Genomic DNA, 26,985 nt, shown 5'->3' with positions numbered 1-26,985 from the left:
CGAAAACTCAGGAGGAAGAGAGGAGATTTACGCCATTACCAAAATCAGACTTTTTTAAGTCTAGGTCTTCGATTTTTGAAGAAACTGGCTCTGAGGATGAGGAAATCTCTCCTTTTGGAGTGCAGTATGGCACTAGACAAGTTCCAGAGGAACTTATAGACCCAGAATCTAAAATAAGAGACATATGCGAGACTCTGCATTCTGCTAGTGGCATTGACACATCCCTGAATTAGAGTTTGGAAGACCTGACCCTGCAGAACATGCAGATTCAGGGTACAGGAGTTTATTGAACAGAGTGGTAGAATATATGGGCTGGGGTAGAGCCTCACTCACTTTTGAATAAAATGATATGATGGATATAATTGTTCGGGGCCCCCAGAAGGATCAAGTTCTCCCCTTCCATAGGGCACTTCAGAGAACAGTGGAAAAGAACTGGGAAACCCCTGACAACATTGCTGCGGTAAATGTCAATTTTCCTAAGAAGTATAGAACTTCTACTTCTGATCCCGAGTATTCGAATAGACATCACACTCCAAAAAGTCTGGTTATTTCAGGCTGCAACTACTTGGAGACAAACTGCATATCCAACCATACCTCCGGATAGAGAGGATAAGAAGGTTGATGCTTGGGCCCATAAAGTTTTTACTTCGGGTAGCATGGCCTTAAAGTCAACCAATGTCACCTGTATCCTAGCCAGGTTCACACATACCCTGTGGGAATGCATTTCGGCGGCGGCTGAACATATTCTGGAAGGCGAGGAAAGGGAAGGCTTCCTGAATATTGTCAAAGACGGGAAGGAGGCAATGGGGGAATGTCTCCAGTCTGGAGTGGGTACTGCTGAAAGTATTAGCATATCCAGGGCATCAAGCACAGTGCTACGCAGATTTGCGTGGTTGAGAAAGTCGGGTTTTGCACCAGATGTGCAGGACAGGCTTCTCAACATGCCTTTTGATGGCTCGAGGCTGTTTGGTAGTAAGGCTGATGAGAGCCTAGAAAAACAGACCTCAAAAGCAGCAGCTAAATCCCTTAGTGCCTCAATGCGACAACCTCGGAAACCCTATTCGGGCTCATCTTCCTGGAGGGGTCATCCTTTTCGGTACTACTCTTCTTTTGGTAGAGGAAGAGGACAAACTTTTCAAAGGGACAAAAGAAATGTCACTTGTGGTGGATGAGGAAAGACTACAAAGCCATCTTCAGGAATGGCATCTTTACCCTCAGCCGCTCCTGCAGCCGTCTCCAAATCACTCTGATGCCTTATCATACAAAACACCAGTGGGAGGCAGGATCTCTAAGCATCTGAAAGAATGGCGGGGCATTCCTTCCGATGCTTGGGCACTGGAAACATTAGCTCAAGGTTACTGCCTCCCCTTCCTAAAAATGCCTCACGATCATCCACTGGGAGCCAACTCGACCAAAATTCCAGACCCGCTCCTTTTGCAGGAAATTTTAACCCTGCTAGAGAAAGGTGCAATAGAACATGTACCTGTAGCAGAGAGGAACAAGGGTTGGTACTCCTCTTATTTTCTCATCCCAAAGAAGGACGGAGGATTGAGACCCATCTTGGACTTAAGAAACTTGAACAAGTTCCTCAGGAAGGACAAGTTCAAGATGGTAACCCTTTCTCAGATCCTTCAGGCTCTCCAAATCCAAGAATGGTTGGTATCATTGGACCTTCAGGATGCTTACTTTCATGTGCCAATCCATCTCAAGCACAGAAAGTACCTGAGATTCGCATTTGGCGGTTCTCACTATCAGTTTTGAGTTCTGCCATTCGGGCTGACCTCCGCCCCGAGGGTTTTCACCAAGCTGATGGCAGTAGTGGCAGCGAGTCTCAGGAGAGGGGGGGATTCACGTCTACCCCTACCTGGATGACTGGTTGATCAGAGCACGTTCTCCCGAACAAGCTCAAAAACATCTGTCGATCACCTGTCACTTCCTTCACAATCTGGCATTCTCCCTCAATTTCAAAAAGTCCCACATGATACCATCCCAAAAACTCCAGTTTATCGGAGCGGTCTTGGACACTTCCTCGGGCAAAGCCTCGCCTCCCGAGATAAGAGCTCTCCGCATTCTGCAGATGGTAACAAAATTCCAGAAAGCCCAGCATCTGCCGGCCTTCGATTTTCTGAGTGTGCTCGGCCTCATGGCATCCTGCATTTTTCTGGTGCCAGAGGCCAGATTAAGATTGAGATCCCTTCAATGGGCCCTCAGGACTCAGTGGTCCCAGTTCTCGTGGAGTATGTCGTATCTTCTGCAAGTTCCGAGTGCAGTTGCTCAGGATCTACTATAGTGTGCTTGCAACGACAACATCCTCAAAGGGGAATCTTTTTTGCAACCATGGCCGGAGATAACAGTAGTAACGGACGCCTCACTCATGGGGTGGGGAGCTCATACCAACGATCTGACAATCAGCGGTCGTTGGTCTCCATCAGAGTCCAAACCACACAGCAACCTGTTGGAGCTGAGGGCAATCAGACTAGCGCTGAAGGCCTTCCTGCCCTCTGTACAAGGAAAGAATGTCCCGATAATAACAGACAACACAGTGGCCATGTACTACCTCAACAAAAGAGGAGGCGTAGGATCACTACCACTGTGCAGGAAAGCAATAGAGCTCTGGTTCTGGCCAATACGGGAAGGAATCTCTCTATCGGCAGTTCACCTCGCCGGAGAGCAGAACACGGCGGCAGATGCTATAAGCAGGCAGAGCACAGTCTCCCACGAGTGGGAGTTAGCTCAGGAAGTCCTTCTGGAGATCTTCACCCTTTGGGGAACCCCTCAAGTGGATCTGTTCACGACCGATGTAAACCGGAAGTGCGAACAATATTGCTCAAGGGAATTTCCCCCGAGAGGAGCTCTAGGAGACGCGTTTGTGGTGGACTGGGATTTCCCCCTAGTGTACGCGTTTCCTCCAGTCCCCGTGAATCCTCAAGTAATCAGGAGCTTGAGAAAGTTCAGGAAAACCATGATCCTAAGTGCCCCGGATTGGGCCAGGAGGACGTGATACCCGGACCTTCTGGACATGTACATCTGCCCTCCAATACGCCTTCCGCAAAGAAAGGATCTTCTCTCGCAAGAGGAAGGTCGGGTTCTCCATCCAGTGGTCAAGACACTCAACCTTCACGCATGGTTTCTGAGAGGTTGAGATACAGGGATTGGGACCTTCCGGACGACGTAATGGAAATTTTTCTTTCGGCCAGAAGGCCAGCAACAAAATCCTTGTATCGGTGCTGTTTGAACAAATTCAGTAACTGATGCAAAGATAAGGATTTGGACCCTTTCCAATGTGGCACCGAAATGGTGCTTTCTTTCCTATTGCATCTAGCCAATCTGGGGCTCCAGATCAGAACAATTAAAGGATATCTTGCTGCGCTGTCCATTTTGAAGTGCTCCACGGAAGAGGTTTCTTACTTCAAAATTCAATTAATCATTCAGTTCCTGAAAGGATTTACCAATGTATATCCACCAGTACCGTTTCATGTCCCAACTTGGGATTTAAACCTAGTTCTTAAATTTCTAACTTGTATACCATTTGAGCCTCTGCACTCCTGTCCATTGAGGCTTCTAACACTAAAAACTGTCCTTCTTGTAGCATTAACATCAGCCCGCAGGGTTAGTGAACTACAGGCTCTCTCATGTAAACGTCCATTTACCACATTTTACAAGAACAAGGTAGTTCTTAAGGTTAAACCATCTTTCTTACCGAAAGTAGTTTCTGACTTCCATTTGTCACAAAAAATCATTTTACCAACATTCTATCCTCCTCCTCATTTGGGTAAAGAAGAGGAGAGACTGCATAGACTGGACCCCGAAAGGGCCCTCAGTTTTTACATTTCAAAAATGTCAAAATTACGTCAAGATAAACAACTGTTTGTGGGTTAAACAGGTCGTAAATTGGGGTTGGCGGTGACAAAACAAACTATATCCTGCTGGATCATTCTAGCTATATTGGAATGCTACAGATTAGCAGGAAAAAACCCACTGGATGGTCTACGGGCCCATTCCAGTAGGGGAATGGCTACTTCTGAGGCTTTGAAGAGGGGAGTCCCTGCAAAAGATATTTGCTCGGCTGCAACATGGGCTTCAATGCATACCTTCATCAAGCATTTCTGCTTAGTGCCTCCTTCTCCAATGAGGGTTTATTTGCCAGGGTGGTACTTCATTCCATCTATGAAAACAATAACTAGTACTCCCACCTCCAAATTGACCACTGCTATGGGAGTCTATCACAAGATGAGGAATACGTGGGAGGACACAATCCATTCGAAGAACAAGTTACTTACCAACTGTAACATTCTTTCGACTGGATCTTCCTCCCACGTATTCCTCATGGACCCTCCCACCCTACCCCGCAGTACAGTTTACGTTTTCTTACACTTTCCTCTCACGATGGACCTTTCAGTCAAAGGTCATGCCCGGGTGTTCCTCGAATATTTCCTCGAAAAAACAGAACTGAAGCCAACGGGTGCGGCTCGAGCTATTCATACCAACAGTGACGACGACGCGGTACGGACCCCGTCGAGGGACAATCCATGCCACGACCTCGAGCACAGCGCCCTCTGCCGAAAAAAAAATTACGAAGCTGGCTATAACGAATATTACATGATGAGGAATACGTGGGAGGAACATCCATTCGAAAGAAAATTACAGTTGGTAAGTAACTTGTTCTTCTCTATGACCCGACTAATTATTTAGGACACTTAAAGAAGAGATTTTTGCAAAAACAAATGTTAGTGAGGGTTTGAGGAAAGGTCTAATGACTGTGACATTAAAAACGGTAAAGGATGTGGTTTTAGCAGGATCAAGTTACATTTCATTCATGTTTTTACTCGATCTTATTTAAATGATGTAATGTGTTGTGATGTAATGTATTTCCTCTGTTTATGGAGAAATCTGAATAAAAACATGATGTTGACTAGGACACCTCAATGCAAGTGAAGTTTGCTACTTGTGAATCACGCCTACTTGGTTGTTGCTGTACAGTGGTCCAGTGGATTTACGGGATGGGGAGGAGGGTCTGCAATGTGTGGGTTTGGAGAGGGTTTGACCTACAACTCAGTCGCAGGCTGCCTACCCCTGGAAAGGGTGCACGTGTTTCTCCAAACGTGTTAATGGGCCTTACAGATCTCCTGCTTTGACTCTGGGCTCGGGTGAAGGGTTGGACAGGTGTCGGTGGCGTTGACCTCTGGTGTAGGGAGAAGGGTTTCAGGGTGGGTGGGGGAGAGCAGGTTAGAAGATGGAGGAAGGAGACTGCTGATAGAATATAGTAGCCACCGCTCAGGGGGATACAGGCCTCGCGTGGGACCCGGCTGCAGGGGGTACGTCCGAATCCCGAAAGGACTGACTCGGCCCTTCTTCCTTCAGAGATTGAGTACCATTAAAGCAGGTAATGCTAGCAGCTGTTATTGGGGCGCTTTGGTGCGGGGCAAACCTTGCAGGAAGCGCTGCCTTGGCACCTGACATGATATGGCCCTTCACTTCTTAGATTGGTGCCTTTACTTGCGGTAGAATGCCAAAATAACCCCTTGCCCACAGTGCCATAGCAATGCCACCGCGCGCAGAGGCGCTCTTCTGAAGTGGATGCCCAAACCCGTGTTGCGCCTCGCTGCCGGGATCTCTCGGGTTCGGGTGCAGTCTGTGTTGCGTCTCTGTGAGGTGAGCTGTGGGGCGGCAGAAAATAATGCACACCCCCGGGAGTGCAATGGCTGCACGTGCATACGGGTCAAGAGGGTGCGCCTCTCGGGCACCCAGACGTAATGCTCCACCCCCCTCCCTTCGTTAGCAGAAGGAAATCATTCAACATTTGGTTAAAATGGTATTACTACGAAGGTCTGCCTTTTAATGAGTGACCGGGTGCTTTCTTGCTTCTACTTTTAATTTTAAACAAGTAATCGGAAGTCATTGGTTAAAAAAAAAAAAGTGCCGGAAATTGAACATACGGTGCAGCCAAAATGATGAAAGGAAAGCTACAAAACGAGGAACCCTGAATCCAGGACCTTGCTTATTGTGAATGACGAGACACGCGAGCTTCGCGGGGTGCTGCCATCAGCTGGCCCTTGAATCTGCTCCAAGCGGTACACGTGCAACTGGTGACTTTGCACACAGACACATGCAGCCCGTGTACATACAGGAGACCCGCGCTCTTCAGCAGGGTGTCCAGGCTACTGCCATCGCGTGATCTGTCTGTGAATGGACTGCCTTCATAGTGTACACATACGTGCTCTACGCAGTGTGAGTGTGCAGCGTGCATATAGGTGTCCTGGCAGCATGGCAGCAGGGGGTCTGTGAATGTCCCCCATCCTGCACATACAGCCAGCCGTTCAGTGTCGCTCTACGCAGTGTCAGTGTGCAGGAGCAGGCTAGTGTGCGGCCATCGGGTCGTCTTTGAATGTACTCTGGATCGCACTCGCACGATGTGCAATTAGTAACCTTGCACGTGCGTGTGTGTGCGCGCGCTCATGCACTCAAACATTGCCCCGCCTAGCGCTATGCGACCGTACACTTTACTGTTCATGTAAGATCGGAGAGGGCGGGTGTGCAGGCTTTTTGATTAACGTCACTGTGAATATATAAGTGGGTGTTAGAGGCACGTGTCTCACACGCGGTGTGGGAAATCTATCAGGAAAGGAGCGGGACACGTTCAGTGGCACACGGTGCGGAATCGGTGTCACCGCCACCGTCCACCCAAACCTTTGATGGCCTTTTTTTTTTTTGCCGGACAACTTTTGGTCCCTACGTGACGTGTTACAAGAACTCTGGGCTCGTGTTGTGTGCGTTCTCTGTCGTGCATTCGTGTACATTTCGTGTACACACGCTTTTGAAATGTGTGGCAAGAAGTTGTAGCCAGGGGTTTGGGACAGGCGTCATCACGGATGATAAATGTGTACACGCGATTGTGGGCATACGGGCCGAGTCCTTCGGAACCCGCTGCCAGTGAGGGACAGTGCGCGCTGCACGGAGCCGCGTGTGCGCAGTATGCCCGGCTCTTCTCGTGGGCGGGGGGATTGTGTAAACCTCCTTTTATCGTGAAGTAAAGGACAGGGCGTCTCCCGTGGGTATCCCACTCTTGTCTCGGTGCACCCACACACAGCTCGTTCCCCTTCGATGACCTCGGGGGTTTTAGTTATGTCCCGAAATAGCACGCCTCAAAGATCCACCGACAAGAGAAGTCCAGAAATGTGAAGGGAACATCTCCAAAATGTACATTACTCTTCTTTGAAAAAGAAAAAAATCCGTTTGTCTTGCTTACAAAATCCCCGTGGATCTGAGACGGATATAGTTGCGCAGTTATAGGGTATTTTTTGGCAGAAATGTTGGCTTTGGGCCTGTCGCGATCAGAGACACCTGCGCGTGTCCGCGCCACGCGAGGAAAAGGGCGGTGTCCGTGCAGAAGAAAGGGCATCTTTTAAACGAGAAGCGTGTTTGTAAAAAAAAAAAAAATAATAAATAAGTAAACTGCGTGTGAATATATCTTGTAAATGTGCAATTATATGACGTTATTGGTGCGAAATTAGGTGTTGCAATTTTTTTTTAATGAAGGTGATGGGGGTGTATCCGCGCACATCCATTTAATTCAGGGCGCCCGCTCTTTTTGCCAGTGAAGGACCCTGCGGTTGGTAAATTAGGCGCCTCCGTCTTTGCATTGTGAGCAGGACCCCGTATGAGGATGGAAATGAGGGTATAATATTGGAAGTGTACTTCGCGTGCCCTAATTATTTTCCAATGCGGTCTGTAAACCAGTTTTCGGAAGGCGGTTCCGACGCCCTGTTTGGCCTGTAGTCTTTCGGACTCGCAACGGAACATAGCGCCTAAATATTATTAATCAAGAGGCTGTAGGTTTTGGGGCGGATTAGGTGGTCTTGTTCTCAAGTCTGGGCCAGTATTTCCAGAGATCGCGTCGCCCCTTCTACTGCGCCCTTCTCTTCCGGGACCAACACTTACATTATAAACTCAATTATATATTAATGCAATTACTCGTCAGAAACCCGAAAATGTTGTGCGAACAGTATCTGTTCTCCATGAGACGCACGCGCAGCTCGGCTGCAGATATGTGCGTGCGTCCACGGAGAGCGTGATACCGAGTTCCAGGTAAAATAATGAAAGTGATTATGGGGTCGTGATATGACGCAAATAAGAAAAGATGTGCTCCCTTACGCAATTGCCGTCCTTTTCCGTTACACGGATCTCAGAGGGACCACGTCGGGATCGTAGCAGGGCCGGCTCAGCCTTTCATCATTCCGCCGAGCTGAATACATCGAGTACCGTTACATCGGATATTAGTTGCAACGCTGCTAGATGCTGAAACGGTGCAGCTGTGATACAAGGGACACGCTAGCACTAATGTGCTGTGTAAACACGCCAAGCAGCTCAGCGTAAAGTGCACCTTCTGGAGTGTAATGATGATAATATCGCTTAGTGGAAATGTCGCTTGGTTTCTCGCAGTCGATGATAAATAGGGACCATGTACACATGCATGCGTTGTTTTCCTCGTCTGTCTGCTTCGCGCGCGCGCGCTCGCTCGCTAAAACGTGAGCCCGGGAATTGGTGGTATCTACCCCCGTTGAACCAGGATCGGTGGATGGGGACATGTATCCGCCAGACACGAGGACGGTCGCTGGCCTCGATCCCCCGAAGGCGGGCAGAGCCCCCTTAGCTCCTGCCTGGCCGTGGACGGCGGGGCGTGTGCTTGGCTCCTGGAGAATGCGCAGCATTTCACGATGCCTTGTGCAAACAGGCCCAGCGTGGGATGCGGCCCACTCCTAATCGCTCCCAGGGGGGATTAGCGCACAATCCCCGCGCTCCCCCGCTCTCTGAAGTGGATTAACTTCACACTCTCTGGGGCTGCTTCCCGCCTCGCACAAGCCAACCCTTCGGGCCCGTGAATGCGCGATGTCCAAGGGGCGAGCGAATCTGGCGCTAACACCTGTGCGCGGGGGTGGGCGCTAACAAAAGCGGGTCTTTGTGGCTGCAGTGTAAGGATTTGAGACCCGGTGCGAGCGCTGCTCGCTGTGCTTGGGAGGTGCTGGAACAATGGAGACAGAGATGCGTGAACATTAAAGAATAGTGTGCGCCATACTGGCGAGCTAATGCATCTTGCCCAGTACACCCCCCCCCCCTCCCGTCTCCCACGTGCAAGCCGCTTGCCCTGGGGGTGGGGGTTTATTTGGTGTGTTCCTAGCTCAGGGCGTGGGTACTCGCACTCCCACGTGAACAGCGGGTGCCCCCTGTACCGCCACCACATTAGCGCAGCATTTTACATTGCACGGCGCGAGCATTGGCTGCTTCTCTGGCCATCGTCCACAATGTCCGGGGACAGGATTGCCGCGTCCCCCGCCCTGTCGAACGCATTCGGACACAAACGCTGCCAGGGAAGTGGGGTGCTTTGGGGCCTACCAAGCCTTTACCAGGAGGGCCCACTCCAGAGTTAGTCCGCAGACCCCTTAAGTGTTGGGGCCGTGTGTGGGTTTTGTGTGTAGCTGCAGTTGGTCTGAACTGTTGTGAAGAGGGCGGTGTTTCTCTCGCTGGGAGAACGCGGCTCTCGTCTAAACAGAGGCCCCGGGGCCTGGGGAATTGAGGACCAAATCCACTTGTAAACGTTACTCGAGCATCGGCCCTAATTACTGGCGAGGGCGCGATTAAGACGGATGAGCCCTTAAAGTGGCGTTTTCAGATCGATGCCCCCGCCCGGGCTTGGTTGAGGCGAGAGCCGGGGCCACGGGTCCCCGGGGCTGAGGGGGTGGAGGGCCAGGAGCATAACATGGAGGCGTGTCATGTGACCAGAGCATCAGCTGAGAGTAAGAGGCGGGGTTGGGGGGGGGGGGTGAAAGGCCTGCTTGCTTATTTGTACTTGGAGGAAATCAGAAACATAGAAAAATACATGTTGCCTCCGCATCAGAGGGGCAGCGGGAGGCCAAGGAGGGGATGTCAGCTCTCATTTTACGCCGGTTTGCTGGCAAATGGCCGCCTGCCCCCAGACCGCGTGGCGTGACCAGACGCACAAAACAATCCAATTTGGAAGACGTTTCCCATTGTGAGCGGGGACCAGAGTGCGTTTAACAGTGGGAAGGAATATGCCTGTCTGGCTGTCTCCGAGCGAGGGGCAGTGGGTGAAATATGGAAAGGCAGGCACAAATAAAGCCTCGCACTCTTCCCTTTCGTCACGCTCCCTTCCTCTCCCATACGCCCTCGCGCCCTCTTCCTCGCGCTTCCTGTCTCTCCCTCACAGACTTCCTTCCTCTCCCTCACACGTTCCCCTTCGCTCCCTCACGTGATCCCTTTCCGCTCCCTCACAGCCCTCTCCCGCTCCCCTACAGCCCCTCCCGCTCCCTCACACTCCCATTTACCCTCCCTCACACTCGCCTTTACCCTCCCTCCCAGGAACCTTTATCCTCCACCATACCACAGCTCCTTTAACCCCCCTCCCCTCAGGTCCCTTCCTCTCCCTCACACGCTCCCTTGCCACGCCCCTGTCCCCTCCCTCACACGCTCCCTTCCCCTCTCTCACATGTGCTTAGAATTCCGTGCCGCTTCTATGCGCAGCTGTTGGTTTCGCTTTCAGATTAACATCTGCTTGGAAGCACTGCCGGCGGGTAGATGCAGCGAGGACAGCCTTCACCATTCAGCCACATTAATGGAGCCTGTACATCTCCACGAAGGCCTTTGTATTTTAGGATAGAAAAGGCGTCTGAGGGGAAAGTGGCCGCAACGCTCCATGAAAGGCGCTGCTTTCCCGAATGAACGCGCGCAAAAAAAAACACACACTCAAGCAACGTGACGTCGCGCTCGACGATGCATATATTTGTGTTCAATCCTTACTGTGCCTAGTCGGGGGTGCTTTATGTTCTCACCTTCACCTCTGTCGCTTAACACAGATTATTTTAAACGTATATTCCATGTTGCTCTGTGCCCCAAAGCGCTTAAAACCCGAAGCGCGTTAAATAGCAATTGACTGGGGCTTCTGCTGGCCTGTGGCCGCCATCTTGTTTCTTCACCTCTTGCCATGGGGGCCGGCCCGCCTTGCCATTATCTGTATTCTTTTCCTGTTCAACTATTCTGGATGCCGCTTGCGTTTACTAAATATATAGAGAGAGATTGAGTGTGTGTGGGTAGATCCAAAATGTTTCAAGTTAGACCCCCGACACTGCACTGTGTGTGTGTGTGTATGTATGTGTGTTCGGGACAGCTATTGGACCGATACTAAGCATGTGTACTGTGCCCATCAACCGCAGCAGTCTTACAGCACGGAGGCTGTTCCATAAAATTCAAGCGAAGTTATGTTCCGGGCGTACAGATCACAAAACATGTCAGGAAACTTGATTACCTCCATGTTTTAAAATCTGCTTAATTTTGGGACATTAGTATGGTGGAGTTGGAGAGCACCACACACATAAAGGGCTTGATTTATAAAAGTGTTTTCAATGGCACTATCCCATGTTAAAACAATTTTGGAAAACATGCCCAAAGTGTTCGCTTCTATTTCCCGCTCTGTCATACAAATGCGGGTGCATTAACACCCCAGCATTGATTTTCATACTTACGGTAATGCAATGGATACCGGTGAAATCCACATGAAATGACCACCTGGAAAATGCAGGCGGATCCATGGGAATTCATTACACATGCGGGTTAGAAGTCGCAATTGGCAGACGCATTTACCCGTTTACAATAACGTGGTGGAAAAGGGAGGAGTAACTGTGATTTTGCCTTTTTTACTCCTCAGTGGCAGGATGGTTATGCAGAAGACGGCCTTCCACGTCTAATGCCCAATGATGCACTAGATGCACATGTCCACGGCATTGCATATGTAGACTTGCCACTGAAGGCTTTGGCTTGTTGCAGGTGTGCAGGGGACGGGAGTCGAGATCTTCCACGATGGTTACGCGGGCCACTCCTGCACCCAGGATGGTCCGCAGGGATTTCTTTAAATATTGTGCAGGGAATATGACCTCCGCTGCCACACTGACATCTGGCAGCAGCAGCGCCGCAACGCGACGCTTGCAAGCACGGACACATACAAACAATCATGGACTTCTTTTTCCATGGAATTCTACATGTTCTGGCCCTTAATCCGCAAGGACAGGACTACATATCACGCGCTCCAGGTGGGCGCGATGAGCGCAATCCGGTCCGTGCACACTATGGCTCGGCCTGTTGCTGTCGGGCCTGTGTTTTAGGCAGGGCTCAAGTCGAGGGTACAGGAACACTCGGGGGGACCGAGTCCACCCACTTTATTCAGAGGGTGGACTCAGTCTTCCACCCTCCCCTCCCCCCAGCTAAAATGAGAACCATTGAATGTCCTCTTTGAATTAAAGCCGCCCTGCGCAGTCATCAGGTTTGCAAGCCAGACACTTCACCACTGCACTATATAACCTGATGAAAAATAACAAACCACTAAAGGTGAAATGTCCCATTGTGGTACTGCAAGTTCCAGGGAAAATAATTTGTATTGGTTCTTCTATTTTAAAACATGCACACCTTTGAACGTTCTCAAACACCCTATTAGAATTAAATTTCCTCTCTGGGTTTTGTGTATGTTATTTTTATGAAAGGCAAATGCCACTCGTCTTGTGCATTTTGGGTGGTTACGCAGACCCAATTTAATGAAATGTGCATATTTCACCTTGATATGCTAATTTCTGGCGACATCACATCTCATTGTGTTTGTTGATGAGTCCCCCACTTTCATTTTTAAGACTTGACCCCTGGTTTTAAGTTCTTGGAGGGGTTAAGGAACCAGCGGCCACTGGCCCCGCAGCGTGCCGTAATTCAGTCCTTTATAAACTAATTAGGCTTTTAGGTCATCAAGAATTAGGAGCTACACATAAAGCAACATGTTTTAGAATACAATCGCATTGTCCTCTTGTGCTCGAGTCTCGCTGTGCTGTCTTTGACGGTGAGGGGTACGTGGTGTATATTGTGAACTGGCTCCGGGTTGTGCCGAGGTCCACAGACTGGTGTGTGTGCTCCATTCGCAGGCATCTGCGAGTGCACCGCGCTTCGCTGCTTTTGCGGCCGTCTGCGGCCTTGTTGTTGTGGGGCCGCCCTGCGGGATGCTGCTGCCACGCCGGCGCCGCTGGGCTCCGCGGGCAGCTGCTGCTGATGGCCGGCCCCCGGTGCTGACTTCTCTCCTTTTGTGTTGCAGGCCCCGTGGTGCTGAGCACCCCCGCCCAGCTCATCGCCCCCGTGGTCATGGCCAAGGGCACCCTCTCCATCACCACCACCGAGATCTACTTCGAGGTGGACGAGGACGACGCCGCCTTCAAGAAGGTCGACCCCAAAGTGAGTACACGCCGTGCCAGCAGGGCACCTACACCTTTGGCAGTGCTGCTCGCCGGTGCCAGGCGCTTGCGGCCTTACAACAGGCAGCGCGTTTGCTAACACACTCTTTAGGGGGGGGGGGGATGCACGGCACGTGGTAGATTAAGAAACAGCCAATTGCACTGTGCATCCATGAAGGGGCCCGGTCTTTCCCCATAGATGGGTCACATATCGCGGCCTCTTTGCAATGTGGCAGAGTACGCCTTCACCGTTGCACACGTTGGCGGCCAGTAGCCGAAGCTTTATAAAATGTCACACTGAATATGAAAATTGCGAGCCTGCTTACGACGGAAGCAATGCCAAAGATGTAGCCGCAAGCTGATATGAAACCCCATTCTGGCATGTGAAAGGTGGCCCTCCTGTGCGTTTCTCTAAATATCTGTGTGTGTGGATTGCGGGGATATTGCATGCTTTTCCACTGTGGTTTCTGAGGAAATGGGAACTGTGTAAAGGTGTGTACTAAAATAAATAAATACAAAACTCAATGTACACCAAATGGGAAAATACCGAAATGGACACTGTAAAGGCATGTACACCAAATGGGAAAATACCGAAATGGACACTGTAAAGGCATGTACACCAAATGGGAAAATACCTTTTTGCATCGACACGATAAAATGCATTGCAATTATATAAAGCTACACCGCATCTTGCAATTAGCAGCTCCCCCCCCCCCGACCCCCCTCCATTTCTATGGTAAACGTCATTGTGCTTAAATATTTCCTAATTGGAAAAGGTAACTAAGTACTTTCATGATACAGCATTGCTGTGCGTTGTTTGTATTCGTGGTGTAATAACGGGGCGTTTAGGGTCCGTCCGTCTGCTTTCCATAGCTCACACCACGTGCCTGTAACCCCCCAATCCAGCGGGCAATGGCCCAGTACCCAAACCGACATGGTCAAACAATGGTTGATGGTTGCTGTGTGCATTGCTATTATTTTTTTTTTTACACGTGCACTTAATGACGGCCCAGGCCAGAAACATGTTATCCAATGTCTATTTCCTGCGAATGTCATTTCAGAAATGTTTGCCAGTCCCGCTTCTTTTCAGGTGTCGCCAGAATGAGACCAGCAGGCTCCGGCATTTCCGGGATGACGGTGTTAGTGTGACTTTCTATATAACGCGCGCGCATGCATTCCTATAATGCTAGGAATTCGTTTTGTTTAATTTAAACTGATTGCAGCCCAAACTCTGATGGTAAATCGGCCCTTTTACGCTTTTATAAACACATATTTTCTTGAGACATCCAATTTATAACAATTCGAGTAGGAAGGGCGATCGCTGCTTTTCTATATAGACGACTCGAATCCGTGACGAAAATGTGTAACAATATTTATTTTTTTTAACTTCATTTATTAGCTTGTATTTAAATAAAACCGGCAACAGATTAAAATCTAATTCACAAAAGAAGTATCCAGTGTATTTCAAGTGCATTTTCAAATATATAATCGCAATATTCAAGCGCTACCGTGTAAGCAAAATCCAACCTTCGTCTTTTTATGTATATATTTAAATAACATTTCAAGTATAATTGTGGAATGTTAGAAATAGAACAAGCAATACATCCGCAACGAAAAAATGTAAACTTTTAAATCCAGACACTTCAATAGACAAAAAAGTACCATGAGGAAAAACAATGTCTACCTTTGAAAGCGTATCGCCTTTAAGCAGGACATGTCCTGAAGCATCCAGAATGGATATATGTTTGTTACTTGTGTTCAACATTTCACACAACACCAACATCCACAATTTCAAAAGACAATGCGAGGGCACAGTATTTGATACAAATTAAAAATGTACACGTTTGTTCGGGTGGCATCTCCAAATAGATTTTACTCACAAAAGAAAAATACTGCTGTCATTGTTTGAATCCGATCTTTCCAGGCGGGCTCAACAATGGAATGTCCGAGAAGAAGAGTCAATGGTCCCAGTTCGTAGAAACGCGTGGCGGGCCAGAAGGCAGAAGAGCGAACTGATGGTAAGCACAGTCTGTGATGCCCCGGTGCTAAACACTTGTGGAGCCAAGGCGCACACTGTGCTGAGGTCAAAGCCGCCGTGTGTGGGGGTCCACGGTACCCCTCCCGCGAGGGGGATGGGGTTCGAGGTGGGACTGCAAGAGTGGGCCGGGGAGCAGCCGGGAGGGCGAACTTCATGTGGCCAGGGCCCCCGCAGCGCCGCCTCAGAGCTTTTCCAGACTCTTGGGGTTCGTGAGGATCTCCCTCGCCAGCCGCCACGTCTGCTTGGCCGCGTTCTCCAGCGCCGAGTGCGGCTTGCCCTGAAAGAGGTCCAGGTTGGGCAGGAAGTAGTGCGGGCAGCGCCGGCACTGCAGGCAGGAGATGAGCTGCAGCAGGATGCCGTTGAGCCGGTCGCCCAGGCACGACTCGTCCCAGTCCGACTCGCGGGGGTGCTTCTCGCACTCGTAGGAGACGAGCGTCTTCATGTGGTAGTTGTTGAGCGGCTGCCCGGGCAGCTCGAGGTGGCGGTCGCGCAGCGTCTTGAGCACCGAGAGGCACTTCTTGCGGCAGCCGCCCATCTGCAGCCGGTTCTCGGCCTCGGCGAACTGCAGCACCCAGGCGTCGCTCTCGGCCGAGCTCTGCTTGCCCGAGAGCGAGTGGCACTCCTTGGAGAGCAGGTTGAAGCCCTCGGCCTTGACCTCGGCCACGCGGTTGGGCCCGGGCCACGGGATGTGCGGCAGCGGCCAGTGCGCCGCGCTGCGCGGCCAGATGCCCGTGCACTTGAAGGCGGGCGTGATCTGCACCACGTAGCGGTCGCGGATCCGCAGGCGCACCTCGCTCGTGTCGGCCACCATCTTGACCACGTCGCGGTAGCTGCACTTGTCCACGGCCTGCGCCACCAGCGTCTGGAAGCGCGAGCGGATCTTGCGCGCCGACAGGTAGCCCGAGGCCGTGATGAACTCCACCCAGAGCGACATGCTGCGCTTGCGGCCGTCGCTCAGCTTGAGCACGGCGCAGCCGGGCAGCGAGCCGTCGTCCACGAAGTTGAAGACGCCCATCTGGTTCAGGTAGAGCACCACCTCGAACTCGGTGGGCGAGACCACCTCCAGGCCCTCGTAGCGGTTGTCCATCTCGTTGAGGGAGCTGATGAAGCGCGGCTCCTGCACCTCCACCTCCTTCAGCACGTCGGAGACCACCTTGCACACCTCGCGGATGGTCTTGGCGATGGCCGCCTTGCGCGCCTGGCACTTCTCGTTGTAGTACTTGTTCAGGTGGTACACGAGCTTGGCCTGCGCCGCGATCATGTTGGGGCAGAGATCCGGGTTGTACACCGGAGTCTCGCAGTAGGCGGTGGGATCCAACGCGGCTGCCGAGGCGGGAGCCAACTTCACCGGGGGGTGCGAGACACACCGAGACAAAAACCCCACTCCGAAAACTGAGAGGCAGCCTCGCAAGATCCAACCCCAGCGGCGGCACCAATGCTTGGCAGGCGGCCGGCTGCTCTTTCCAAGGAGCTCGGCGTTTGCAATCCGCTTAGTCTCTCAGTTCATCTGCTAAGGGCAGTGTGATTGCAGGGAATCCTCCGTGGCAAAGGGGCGTCGGGATTACATGTGAAACGCGCCCAAGCGCTCCCAAAGTTCCAGCAGTGGCAGGCACACACCATTGATTTGTGGGTTCAGGCAATCGGCGAGGCTCCAGCAGGGTAGGGCGGGGGTCTCTCCGTGGTATGTTCATGTGTGTGTGTTTATGATGCAGGAGAGAGGGCTGCTGTGGGTTGTATAGGAGCCTCGATGCACTGGTGTGGAAATTATAAAGGCAGGGCCAGTGGGAGGCGGGCGGCCAATCGCCACCGGGCTCGTCATTGCCTTCCCAGATCAAGCCCGGCTCATTAACCCCCCCCGCCCCCCCCCTCTGCTATAAACAGCCGCCTAAGGTAGGGGGAGCTGCCAGACGCGACCCAGGCCGCCTGTGCACGTGGAGACCCCCGCCCCCTTCACGGCTGCATCCTGAACTCAGCTGACACTCTGGGAGGACTGCGCTCGCCACCGCGGGGTTTGGACGGAGAGAGGCGCGCGCGGGTGTTGGTGAACCAGCGTTCTGCACACAGGGCGGCCGGCGTGTGGAAAGACAGCACGCCTGTATTCGTGTAGCGCAATTGTGGATGTAACCTCTTCCTCCATGTCTGGGGGCAGGGCGGCTTGGCACCCTTTTCTCTGGCTGACCACGTCTAGGTGTGCACGTGGATGTCCACCCCCCCCTTTCCCCAGTATTCGGACAGAGGCTGCACGTGCTGGGGATGTTTTTGGCACGCGAGGTGTGCACAGCACAGGTCTCGTGACTCCTGAAGGATGCACGGGAAGGGGCCTATCTAGCGCTTCTTGCCGAGGCGCGCGCGCACGGAGCTCCATAGCGTGCATTTGTTGTATCGCCTTGTTGCATTCTGCAGGAAGCTGCTCCGCTTCTTGCCGGAAGCAATACAATGTATATGCCTCGTGTTGGCCATTGCCTCGCAGTCTTCCCATGCTGCGCTTATAGACAGCGTGTCAGTACTTGCGGGCTGTCTGCACACACCCCGGGTGACAGCGGTACCATCACGGGGCCCGTGTGTACGAGTGCGCTGTTCCGGAGGACCTGTGCGTGCACAGTGTCGGTGACCGTGCACGTGGTGGGAAACGGTGACAGTGACACACTCCTAGTCCCTTGAGTGGCTGCTGGGGAGATGGCAGTGGAGAAACAGCCGGTTCCAGTGTTGCTTTCCTCTTCACACGGCAGGTGGTCCCAAAGGGCTGCGCGTTGTTCATGCGGCTGCCAACACACTTGTGAATACACACGCTTGCACCAAATGCCACCATGATTTATGCAGAGATAGGATGATGTATTTTAATCCCATCCATTTACCTTGTTACAAACGACCGGTAAATAAAAACGCGATTCAAGTCTCGCCCACCTGGTGCAGGACCACAGGGCCCCCAGTACAGGTGTAATGGCGCTATTAACTGGAGATGAGGCGTACGCACAAAGACATTACCGATGAGTTACATCTTGGAATACAATTTTTGTATTTTTTTTGTTTATTTGCAACATGCTGTTTTGCATGCACTTAGCTGACCATGAGTCATTCTTGGTAAAAAAAAAAAAAACGCGAAGCGGACACAGACTTGAAAAGGTGAAACGCAAAGCAATCTGTGCCCTTAAACCAGCGTCGAATTAGAGTTACTGAAGTAAAATGTATTTGTATAAGTGGCGCCCTCGCACCAAGTTAGGAGCACAAAAATGGCAGTTGGTAAACATCGCAGAAAGCGGACCCGTGTGTCTACTTTTTTACATAATATGGTGGGTGTATAGCGTTTAGAAGCGTTGAGTGTGTGTCGGGAAAGCGCTGTAAGCTTCCCACAGCGACTGCTGTTCTCGCTCTTCCTCTGCCCAAGGGGATCGGGCGGCGTGCGCGCTCCGAGTCCCTTCTCTGGAGCGACGGGCGCACGCACGCACGTACGTACACACTGCCACTGCGCGCAAGCAGTGCACGTGCAATGCGCGTACTCGCGTTCCAGCGGCGTGGTTTCCATCTTAGGGCGCCGGCTGCATTGTTATGGTAGATGCGTGAGCATGTTTGTGGCTGCGCCCTATATTTTACAAGTTTCCCATAGTCCATTGAGTGACATCTGAAGGCGTTTTGCTTTTCGGCCGCTGGTATTTCTTTTGAAAAGGAGTCACTAAAACGCTGAAAGTGGCTGCATTAGCTTAGGCGTCGTGCGCCACACGCAATTCCAGTGCAAGGAAACGGCAATAATGCCACCGGCCTGCAGGTATGCACCAGCAGGCTGTCTATACAAGATACTGCCTTTCTGTGCACCTCTTGCTGCTGGTTGAAAGGAGGGTCGTCGCGCGCTCCCATGGGCTGCTAGCCAGTGGGTGCCACGCTCTCCACTACTGCTGCTCTGTTTACGCAACGCGGGTTTATTGCGACCGTCTGTCACATTAACGGCATTTATCAGGGCGCGCCCCGCCGATGCCACGCGCGCCCGCATAGAACTGTTTTAGCAAATAACGCCTCGCCACTGAAGCATGGTAAAAAAAAATGGCCTCTTTGGTGGGAATATCCTAACTTTAGTCAGCGGAGGGCCATGCGCAAGTCCATCACTGTCACGACTTACTTTAGGTCTGTCCACTGCCCTTTCTACTGGGGCAGAAATGGCACACGGCGGATGAAACACATGCGTACAAAATGTATTGAGCTTTTTGTTAATTCACTCTACCATGATGATTTTTTTTTATTTAAAAAAACGTTTTCAAATAGTGTCTTTTATCTTCCATTTGATGAAAGAAAAACAAATAAAGTCCAATTCAAAATCCCCCTATAACCATTGCAGCAAACATGACTAAGACGCTCTAATCGAACCTGTTTTTCGGTCATGAAACCGCCAGACTGAAATGCTGTATGTACACGTATTTTGCGGATATAGCGTGCTTTGGGACGTGTGCCTAGTTCTTTATATGTTTGCTTTTTTTGGGGCGGGGGAGCGGGGTTCAAGGGCAGCGCCTGACCTCCATGTATTGACGAAGCCGTGAGCCACTGTGGAGGCTTTACTTTGCAGGCGGGAAAAGACGCTGCTCAGAGTTGTAACATTTTAGCAACGTCCTGTGCATTCAGAGGCACAATTCGGCTAAAAATCGGACGCAGCTCGCGCCCTATCTTATCCTAAATCGAAGTACCTTGTCGGATTTAAATTAATTCGATATCAATTGTGCGAAACAACTCTAGGCTGCAGAGTTACCGCGACGTAAGTGCGTGGCTTACGGTTAAGGAGCAAACTCACAATTAAAGTACTTAATTTTCATCGAATATACCTGATGTCTACTGCCGTTTATTTACAGAATTAGTAAAACAATGTGTTTTTCATAATCCATCATGGGGACCAATATAAAGTTAATCTCTTCAATATGTGGGATACGAGATATGATGTCTTGTAAAAATCAAATTTTGTTTTGATTATATACAAGTAAATAAAAATAAAAAAATAGTGGACAGTGCCTCGAAGCGATCGCTAAGTGTCGATGCAGCGTGACATCGCCATGCGTTTATTCCCCGCTCTACGTTTGCACGCAACTCGCGATCGAGCTTTTCTTTACTTTTTTAAAACAATCAAAGTGAAATAATACAGTGGGGGTCTTTGGCGCGCCACTTCATTTTAAGCATATATTACACTACGCGAAAAAGCAACACGGGGCAGTAGACCCGGGTAAACCCGCCGAAGGAATGAGCGCACCATTTAGGATTATTCGAGTGCTTACCCTTGCATGTGATTACACCCATTTTTTTTGTTTTTTTTTATTTTTTAAAAGAAGTGTATAAACAAAGCATGCTTTGTGGAAACGCCGCGCCTTTGCGCGTTTGCAAACGAGCTGTTGATCTGCGCCAGTTGCGCCCCACTTTTCTCACCGTTGTGCTCTATTAGCTAGAAAAGGCGCAGAGCCAAACACACGAGGCACTGGAATGCACGGCTGCCAGGAGCATGGCACTTATATTTAATTTGAAATATGAAGTCACCCGATCATAATTGTCGGGTGCAGTACCCTTTTATGTGAATGCATCAGATGTTAGTTGGACCTCACGTGCAGCAAGCAAAGACCACCCCTCTCCCCAATGTCGTCAACTTATATGTCGATGTGTACTTTTTCTTGGAGTCGCCGTTGACTTTTTATAGACTTTCTTTATAAATGACTTTGTTTACTCGCCCCCGCTTCCCGTCCCCATGCATTTGGAAGAACGGAAGGAGGACGTGCAACTTTTTCTCACGAAGTTGGGTTATCCGTGCTGCAGGAGCGTGCCTGGAAGCCCGAGGAGCGCGCGCGCGCGCGGCCCTGGACATGGAGCATTTTAATGCTGCGCCTCAGTACTAAAACGTACCAACCTCAATCCACGCCTGCTTTTGGCGCAGGAGAAACGAAAGACGTAGCGCCGCGGTGTTTGCTGTAAATGTCACATTGTATGATGCCAAAGGGAGGATCATCTGCTCGTTTGGCCTAACGTGTCCTCTCCCAAGGCATAGCTGCAGTAGGTCTGCATGAGATCCCCCGCCTGGCTGCAGAGGCACCCCCAAGCCGCTGTGTCCACCCTGTCCTTTAGCTCTGCGTTCGGCGAATGGATTACGTTGAATCCAGTCCCGCCTGCGCGGTTCGCCTTTTATTGCGGAGATTTCACCCTGCATATTGTGTCATGGTAGACGCACGCACCCACCACGGCTGCACAATCGCGAGCTCTGCCCCACACCGCAAATGCATACGTGTGGTGTGTACGCACCCGCGTGCAACGCAAACACTTCGCCGCATTGCTTTCGAACGCAATAGTTCGCAGGGAGAACGTCAGATCCGTGAATTATGGATTTCAACCAGTGGGAATCGTAAGTACAAAGGTAGTCCATTGAATTCCTTCTCCTCTAAACACAGCAGCCACTGTCAATAATCAAGAGGTGTCCATGAAATACGCCCATTGATGAGCATAAGTCCATGTCCAATTGAGGAAGCGGACGTGAACCCATTAAAGCAATAGCTTTTTTGGTCGTGGGTAGTTTAACTTGACAACAAAAGTAAACGCACAGTAAAGTATCAACACCCTTGAAATGTCATTCTCAGCTGCTCACCATAGACCGATGTTGTGAACATCCAGAACTGCTGCAGCAAAAGCACTTTAAAATCAGTGACTTGAAAATTAAAAATGCCTTGAGTAGAACTCTCACCTACCGAATATCCTGTAGTCTGCCAACCTTGTTATGGCTTCACTCTACCAAGAACACAGCAGGATGCGACTTCTGCTTTCAATGTTGGGGCTCCCGCCTGTGCCTGACAAACAAGATGCTAACCCCAACTACTGTAGACACTATGAAAAGTAAAAACCGAACTTCTGTGAATGGCCATTTTTTTTTAAGGCAACCATGGTAGCGCACTTGAGTGCTGGACCCTCTGCGGAATGAAGTATTTCTAGCATTGTAAAACCAAGATAGCTGTTAACATGTAACCCGGCACGTCGCATGGCGGGTTACTGGTGTTCGCATCCAATAAGGCCATCCCAGGCGTGGGCATCCTTCCTACCTGCGGTGGGTAAGCACGTCACTCAAACCCCCGAACAGATGCCACTACTGCACGCATGGATGAGCGGACCGGCCTCGCAACCACACCGCATAATCCATGCTTGCCCCTCTGAGGCCATGTAGCGCCAGCATCCTATCCACGATCAAAATGGAGTGGTCGGGGCGACGTCACGTTCAGACGCGCCGCTCGGCTTTTCGCCATTCTCGGGGATTAAGCATGGATAGACATACATGTGGCAAATATTGGCTGCAGTTTAGGGACGCACTCTACAAGCCACAGGGAGGAGACGGACTTGGGCAGACGGTCCACAGCCCTATGCTTATGGCGACCGGTCCCTCGATATCAACCAAGTATCAAAGCTGCAGTGATGGAGGGCCATTTCTTGGGTAGCGAGCGAGCGAAGCGAGCTCTGCTCTTGACGCGGGCAATTTTAGGGCGCAGGATCATCTGCCCCAGCCAGCACGCAAAAGCCTCAGTTTCATGTGAAAAGAAAGAATAATGGGTCTAAAACATGGATTTTCTTGCACGGTGCAAAGTGACTTTGCACTGCCAATAATCACGCTGATTCGTGGAACAGCGCAAAGTGTTCACGTTGCACGGCAAAAGAAGTGCAAAGTGTATTTGCTGTGCACAGTCACTTTGCACTGTTACATGAATCAGCGTAATTGCTGGCAGTGCAAAGTCACTTTCCACCAGTGAAAAGTCACTTTGCACCATGCAAAAAATCCACGAATCAGTCCATGTGTGTTTGTTGTCAACAAAGCCTTTTTTAAACGGGCGATTGCCGTTAGATGGCTGCAGATACAACATTGCGTGGGCAAGCGGGAGTGACAATGAAGAGGTGAAACAGTTTGGTGGTTTGAAATGCGAGAGGTGCATTAAGTTGCAAGCTTTGTTGTTGTCTTTTTAGAATATGGAAAAGTAAAGTACAATCATACCTTGTGTGCTCAACTTGCTTCTACAATGATGCATATCTTCTCCAGTTGTTTTTCCTATGTGATTTGTAAACTTTTCAAGTTATCTCTGTAACACAGGATACCGTTTTATTTCTGTGAAGCCAAACCTTAACAGCTTTACCATCTAGATCTGGGAAGATATGTGGTCGTTAGCCAACATTGCAAACACATATGAAATACTGGCCTCACTATTTAGCCAAAGTTTATGATCCTGGGCACATCATTTAATCTCACTATGCCCTGCATGCCACATTTCGGAGTCCCTAAAAGTTATTCAGGTGGTTGTGTATGTTGTTTAAAAAATGCCTCTCTCATGTTTTACTAGGTTGTATTGTACCACTGCCAAAGCCCAAATGCGACTTCTAGATAGGGACGACGTTTTCTTTGTTGCAACATATTCACCATACAAAAGAATATATGTTGTTTCCAAAAGCACGGGCCGCCCTGAAGACCTTGGCTACAGTTTCTTTTGGAGATTATTCGGGGCATAGTCCGTAAATACAAATGTATACACATAGATCTGCGTTCTTCAATGGCTGAAGAGTCTATTACCCCTATTTGTTAGTTCATAAAATCAGCTTTTGTTTATATTGCATTGATTTTGTAAGGTTGGGGCTGTGTTACAGTGCAGTGGTTTGGGGACGGTACTGGCACATTCTACTCGTTCACCCTAAGCACTATGGGCCCGGTTCATGAAATATTTGCCCTGTTCAAGGGAATTTGCACTGGTGAAAAGTGACTTTGCACTGTGACACAAACCCTGATTCATGGAACCGTGCAAAGTGTATTTTTGCCGTGGAAAGTCATTTTGTACTGCAAAAATGACTATGCTCTGACTGCCTGGACTATGCACTGCAAGCTTTGCACGTTCCATGAATCAGGGTTTGTGTCGGCAGTGCAAAGTCACTTTGAACCGGGCAAATATTCCATGAATCAGGCACCGTATTGTCCGGGAACTGCCCTGCTGCCACTAGTTCATACATGAACCTGATGCAGCCTTTCATCAAGAAAAAAGTTCGAGATACATTTAAGCAGCACAACGCACTGAAAGCGTTATCTATTCTATCACCCGAAGGCGCCTATAGCTACACCGGTTATTTACCCGCTGTTGCACTAGCAATCACTATTAATGCACAGTGCATTGGTTACATACACTACTGAGGATAACGTTACGGGAACACTCCAGAAAGGCATGCCCTCAAAACTTGACTTTCAGCCTTTCCAGTCTTCCAAAGGCAAAAGACCCGCTGTTGAGGGGATGCCTGTTGGGCCGGCCAGCAGGCGGCCCATGGTGGGGGGGACTGGGTGATGCCATTTGAGGCCGCATTCCCCATGGGGGGGGGGGGCAGCCAGCGTTTTGCGGTCAGCGGTTGGCACGCGGCACCGCCAGGATCCCTTCATAGCAAGAGTGTCCAGAGGTGCGAGGAGTACACCGTTCTTTGCTTCGCCCTTCTGTTGGGATCCTCGCCACCATGCTCCTGCCAACTTGGACTAGTCCACCACCCTGACAAACTCTCAATCTCCCCAGGCCGCCCACCCTCAATTCTGAGGTCAGGGAGGGCTGGGGCAGAGGAGGACCATGGAAATACTGATATCCCCTTCTGGTGGACTCGGAGCTGGAAAAGTGCTGGGGGAGGGCACAGCCCCTCCCACCCCCATCATAATGGGCGTACAGCCACCGGAGGGTCCCGGTGGGCAAGGAGTGGGGACAGCTAGGGCCAGTAATGAAGGGGCATGGTGGGGAGGGGATAAGGCTGCTTCACCATGCACCCCCTTGAGGGGCGGGAGCCATGGTCCACCTGAACCACGTGATAGGATATGCATTGTAAATAAATGCTCTTAGTTTTGGAATATGTTTGATAAATGTCAAATTGTTGGTTGGTTTCTGTGTGTTTTACCTTGTAATAAAAGGTGGCCAAGATGGCATCCAAAAAGAAGAATGTGTTTGGTCTACTCACTCCTCCCCTGGCACTGCCCCCTTGCAAAGCCTACCCATATAACACTAAAACCTCATTCATGACAGATACCTCTTCTGACAAACCCCAACGTGAAATTTCGGTGCTTCAGGGCGCTGCCTTTATAGCCGCTCACTTAGCCTGTCCCTGCGTGTCTCGATGCTGGGCAAGTGCACTGAAGCGTATCGTTTTATTTACCTCAGGTTTTCTACTAGAAACCCGATTTCAATACAGTCAAGCAACACACAAAAAAGCGTACGAGCTAAAAGGCCGTTTCCAGACCATTTACTGATGAGAGCAGTACTTATTACGTCATCGTTCCGATTTTGAAAAAAATGACTTCACATGTTTTCAACTAGAAGTTTCAATCACGCTGCACGCATGCTGAGCCGGAACACTCTTACAATAAACGCAATGTAGTCCCTGTTAGCTTCACAATATTCCAGCAGACACTGTCAGCAGCGGGTCAGTTTGTGACGACGTTTTGGTAGCATCGTGTCTGCGTGAGAAGCAAACGCTTGGCCACTGGCCGTCACTGGCTGTGCTGGAGCAGCGTGCGCTGCCGAGACGCTTTCTGAATCATCTGCTGCTCGCCCCACACACGTTTTCCGCATTAATTTCTACACGTCTCCGATAAAGCAGCAGAGTCCACAGGGCTGTCCCAGAAGTAGACTTTCCAGACCGGCGCCTAAATCTGCCGTCAGAGCAGGATGCTTGTGCTGGAAATCCAGGGCATCGTGAAAGCCCTGGCTCTGGACATCTGACGGGCAGCATGTGTGCTGCACTCTAGTAAAAGAGCAAAGGAGAGTTTACAATGAAACCATTTCAGAGGAGACCACCATATACTATACCTTGAAAATATAAGCACAGCTTCCTCGTAAAACCACATTTTAGTCTGTCAGTGAAAACTTTAATTTTGATTGGCACTCGCACTGCTAACGGCGATATATAATTCTTTCCGTAATTTCTGCCTGGTGGCCAACGACACTCCAGCTACCAGCTGTACTAGGAAGTCGCACCTTTTATTCTACCAGGAGCAAAGACTTATATTGACACAGTGAAGTAGACCCAACCCCCCATTATCCTCAACGGAGTCAAGGGCCCAGTGAAGTGTCTTTTGGAAGTGCTTTTGTTGTGCTCCTGCACACCCTCCCTAGTATAGTTATATCCATTTCTGCAAGGGCCCTTATGAAGTTCCTCCGGGAGCAGAAACATGCATCGATCTCATGGATCCATTGTTCCCCACATGTGCCGGCTGTGTGAATACAATATGTGCCCACTCGAGGTCGTAACCCCTCTGTTAGTGTGCCAGTGAGACCCATTGTCTTCGAGGACAGGGAAGCTTTCCAGGACAAGGCCTTCTGGTCCACCAAGGAGGTCGCCTGAAGCATGCTGTCCCACCAGCAGCCTTTATAAAGACAGAGACACAACCTACTCTGCACTAATTAAATGACTAGAAACTACTTCAAGACTCACAGGGGATATATTAATCATATAAAACAGCGCTAATTACAGCTGCTTCTGTACTGCGTTTTAGGTGTCTACATGTGCTAGAAGTTAAAACTCCATCTCTGTTGTGTATTAAGAATACTTCCGACCCCAGAGTTTTTTTTATGGAAAGCTATGCTACTGCCAAAGAAGATTTGTCCCCTGAAGAAGTTCTACCATTGCTGTGAAAACTTAAGGAAGAACGAAAAATGTTTAATTCCAGGTTGA

At 50.2% G+C, this 26,985-nt stretch overlaps 2 protein-coding genes across 7 annotated transcripts in view; one reads left to right on the top strand and one right to left on the bottom strand.

The window, feature by feature from the left end:
* The window catches only part of NBEA (neurobeachin), a 2,584,133-nt gene that overhangs the window by 1,790,240 nt on the left and 766,908 nt on the right, over nucleotides 1-26,985 (top strand). For all 6 annotated transcript variants that reach the window (XM_069640609.1, XM_069640605.1, XM_069640608.1 and 3 more), the window contains one exon: nucleotides 13,139-13,275. In XM_069640609.1, the coding sequence (XP_069496710.1) occupies nucleotides 13,139-13,275 (137 nt within the window). The remainder of the gene's footprint in view (nucleotides 1-13,138; nucleotides 13,276-26,985) is intronic.
* On the bottom strand, nucleotides 14,631-17,124 carry MAB21L1 (mab-21 like 1). Its single transcript, XM_069639708.1, has one exon. The coding sequence runs from the start codon at nucleotides 16,571-16,573 to the stop codon at nucleotides 15,494-15,496; it is 1,080 nt and encodes a 359-aa protein (XP_069495809.1). The 5' UTR covers nucleotides 16,574-17,124; the 3' UTR covers nucleotides 14,631-15,493.

This window comes from Ambystoma mexicanum, chromosome 7q (assembly GCF_040938575.1).
Source record: "Ambystoma mexicanum isolate Mex_15411 chromosome 7q, UKY_AmexF1_1, whole genome shotgun sequence".
Taxonomy (NCBI): Eukaryota; Metazoa; Chordata; class Amphibia; order Caudata; family Ambystomatidae; genus Ambystoma; species Ambystoma mexicanum.
The sequence above is the reverse complement of the archived record's forward strand: the minus strand, read 5'-3'. Positions and strand labels throughout refer to the sequence as shown.

Coding starts and splice junctions, on each gene's coding strand:
- MAB21L1 (XM_069639708.1), bottom strand. CDS start 16,573: ATGATCGCGGCGCAGGCCAAGCTCGTGTACCACCTGAACAAGTACTAC.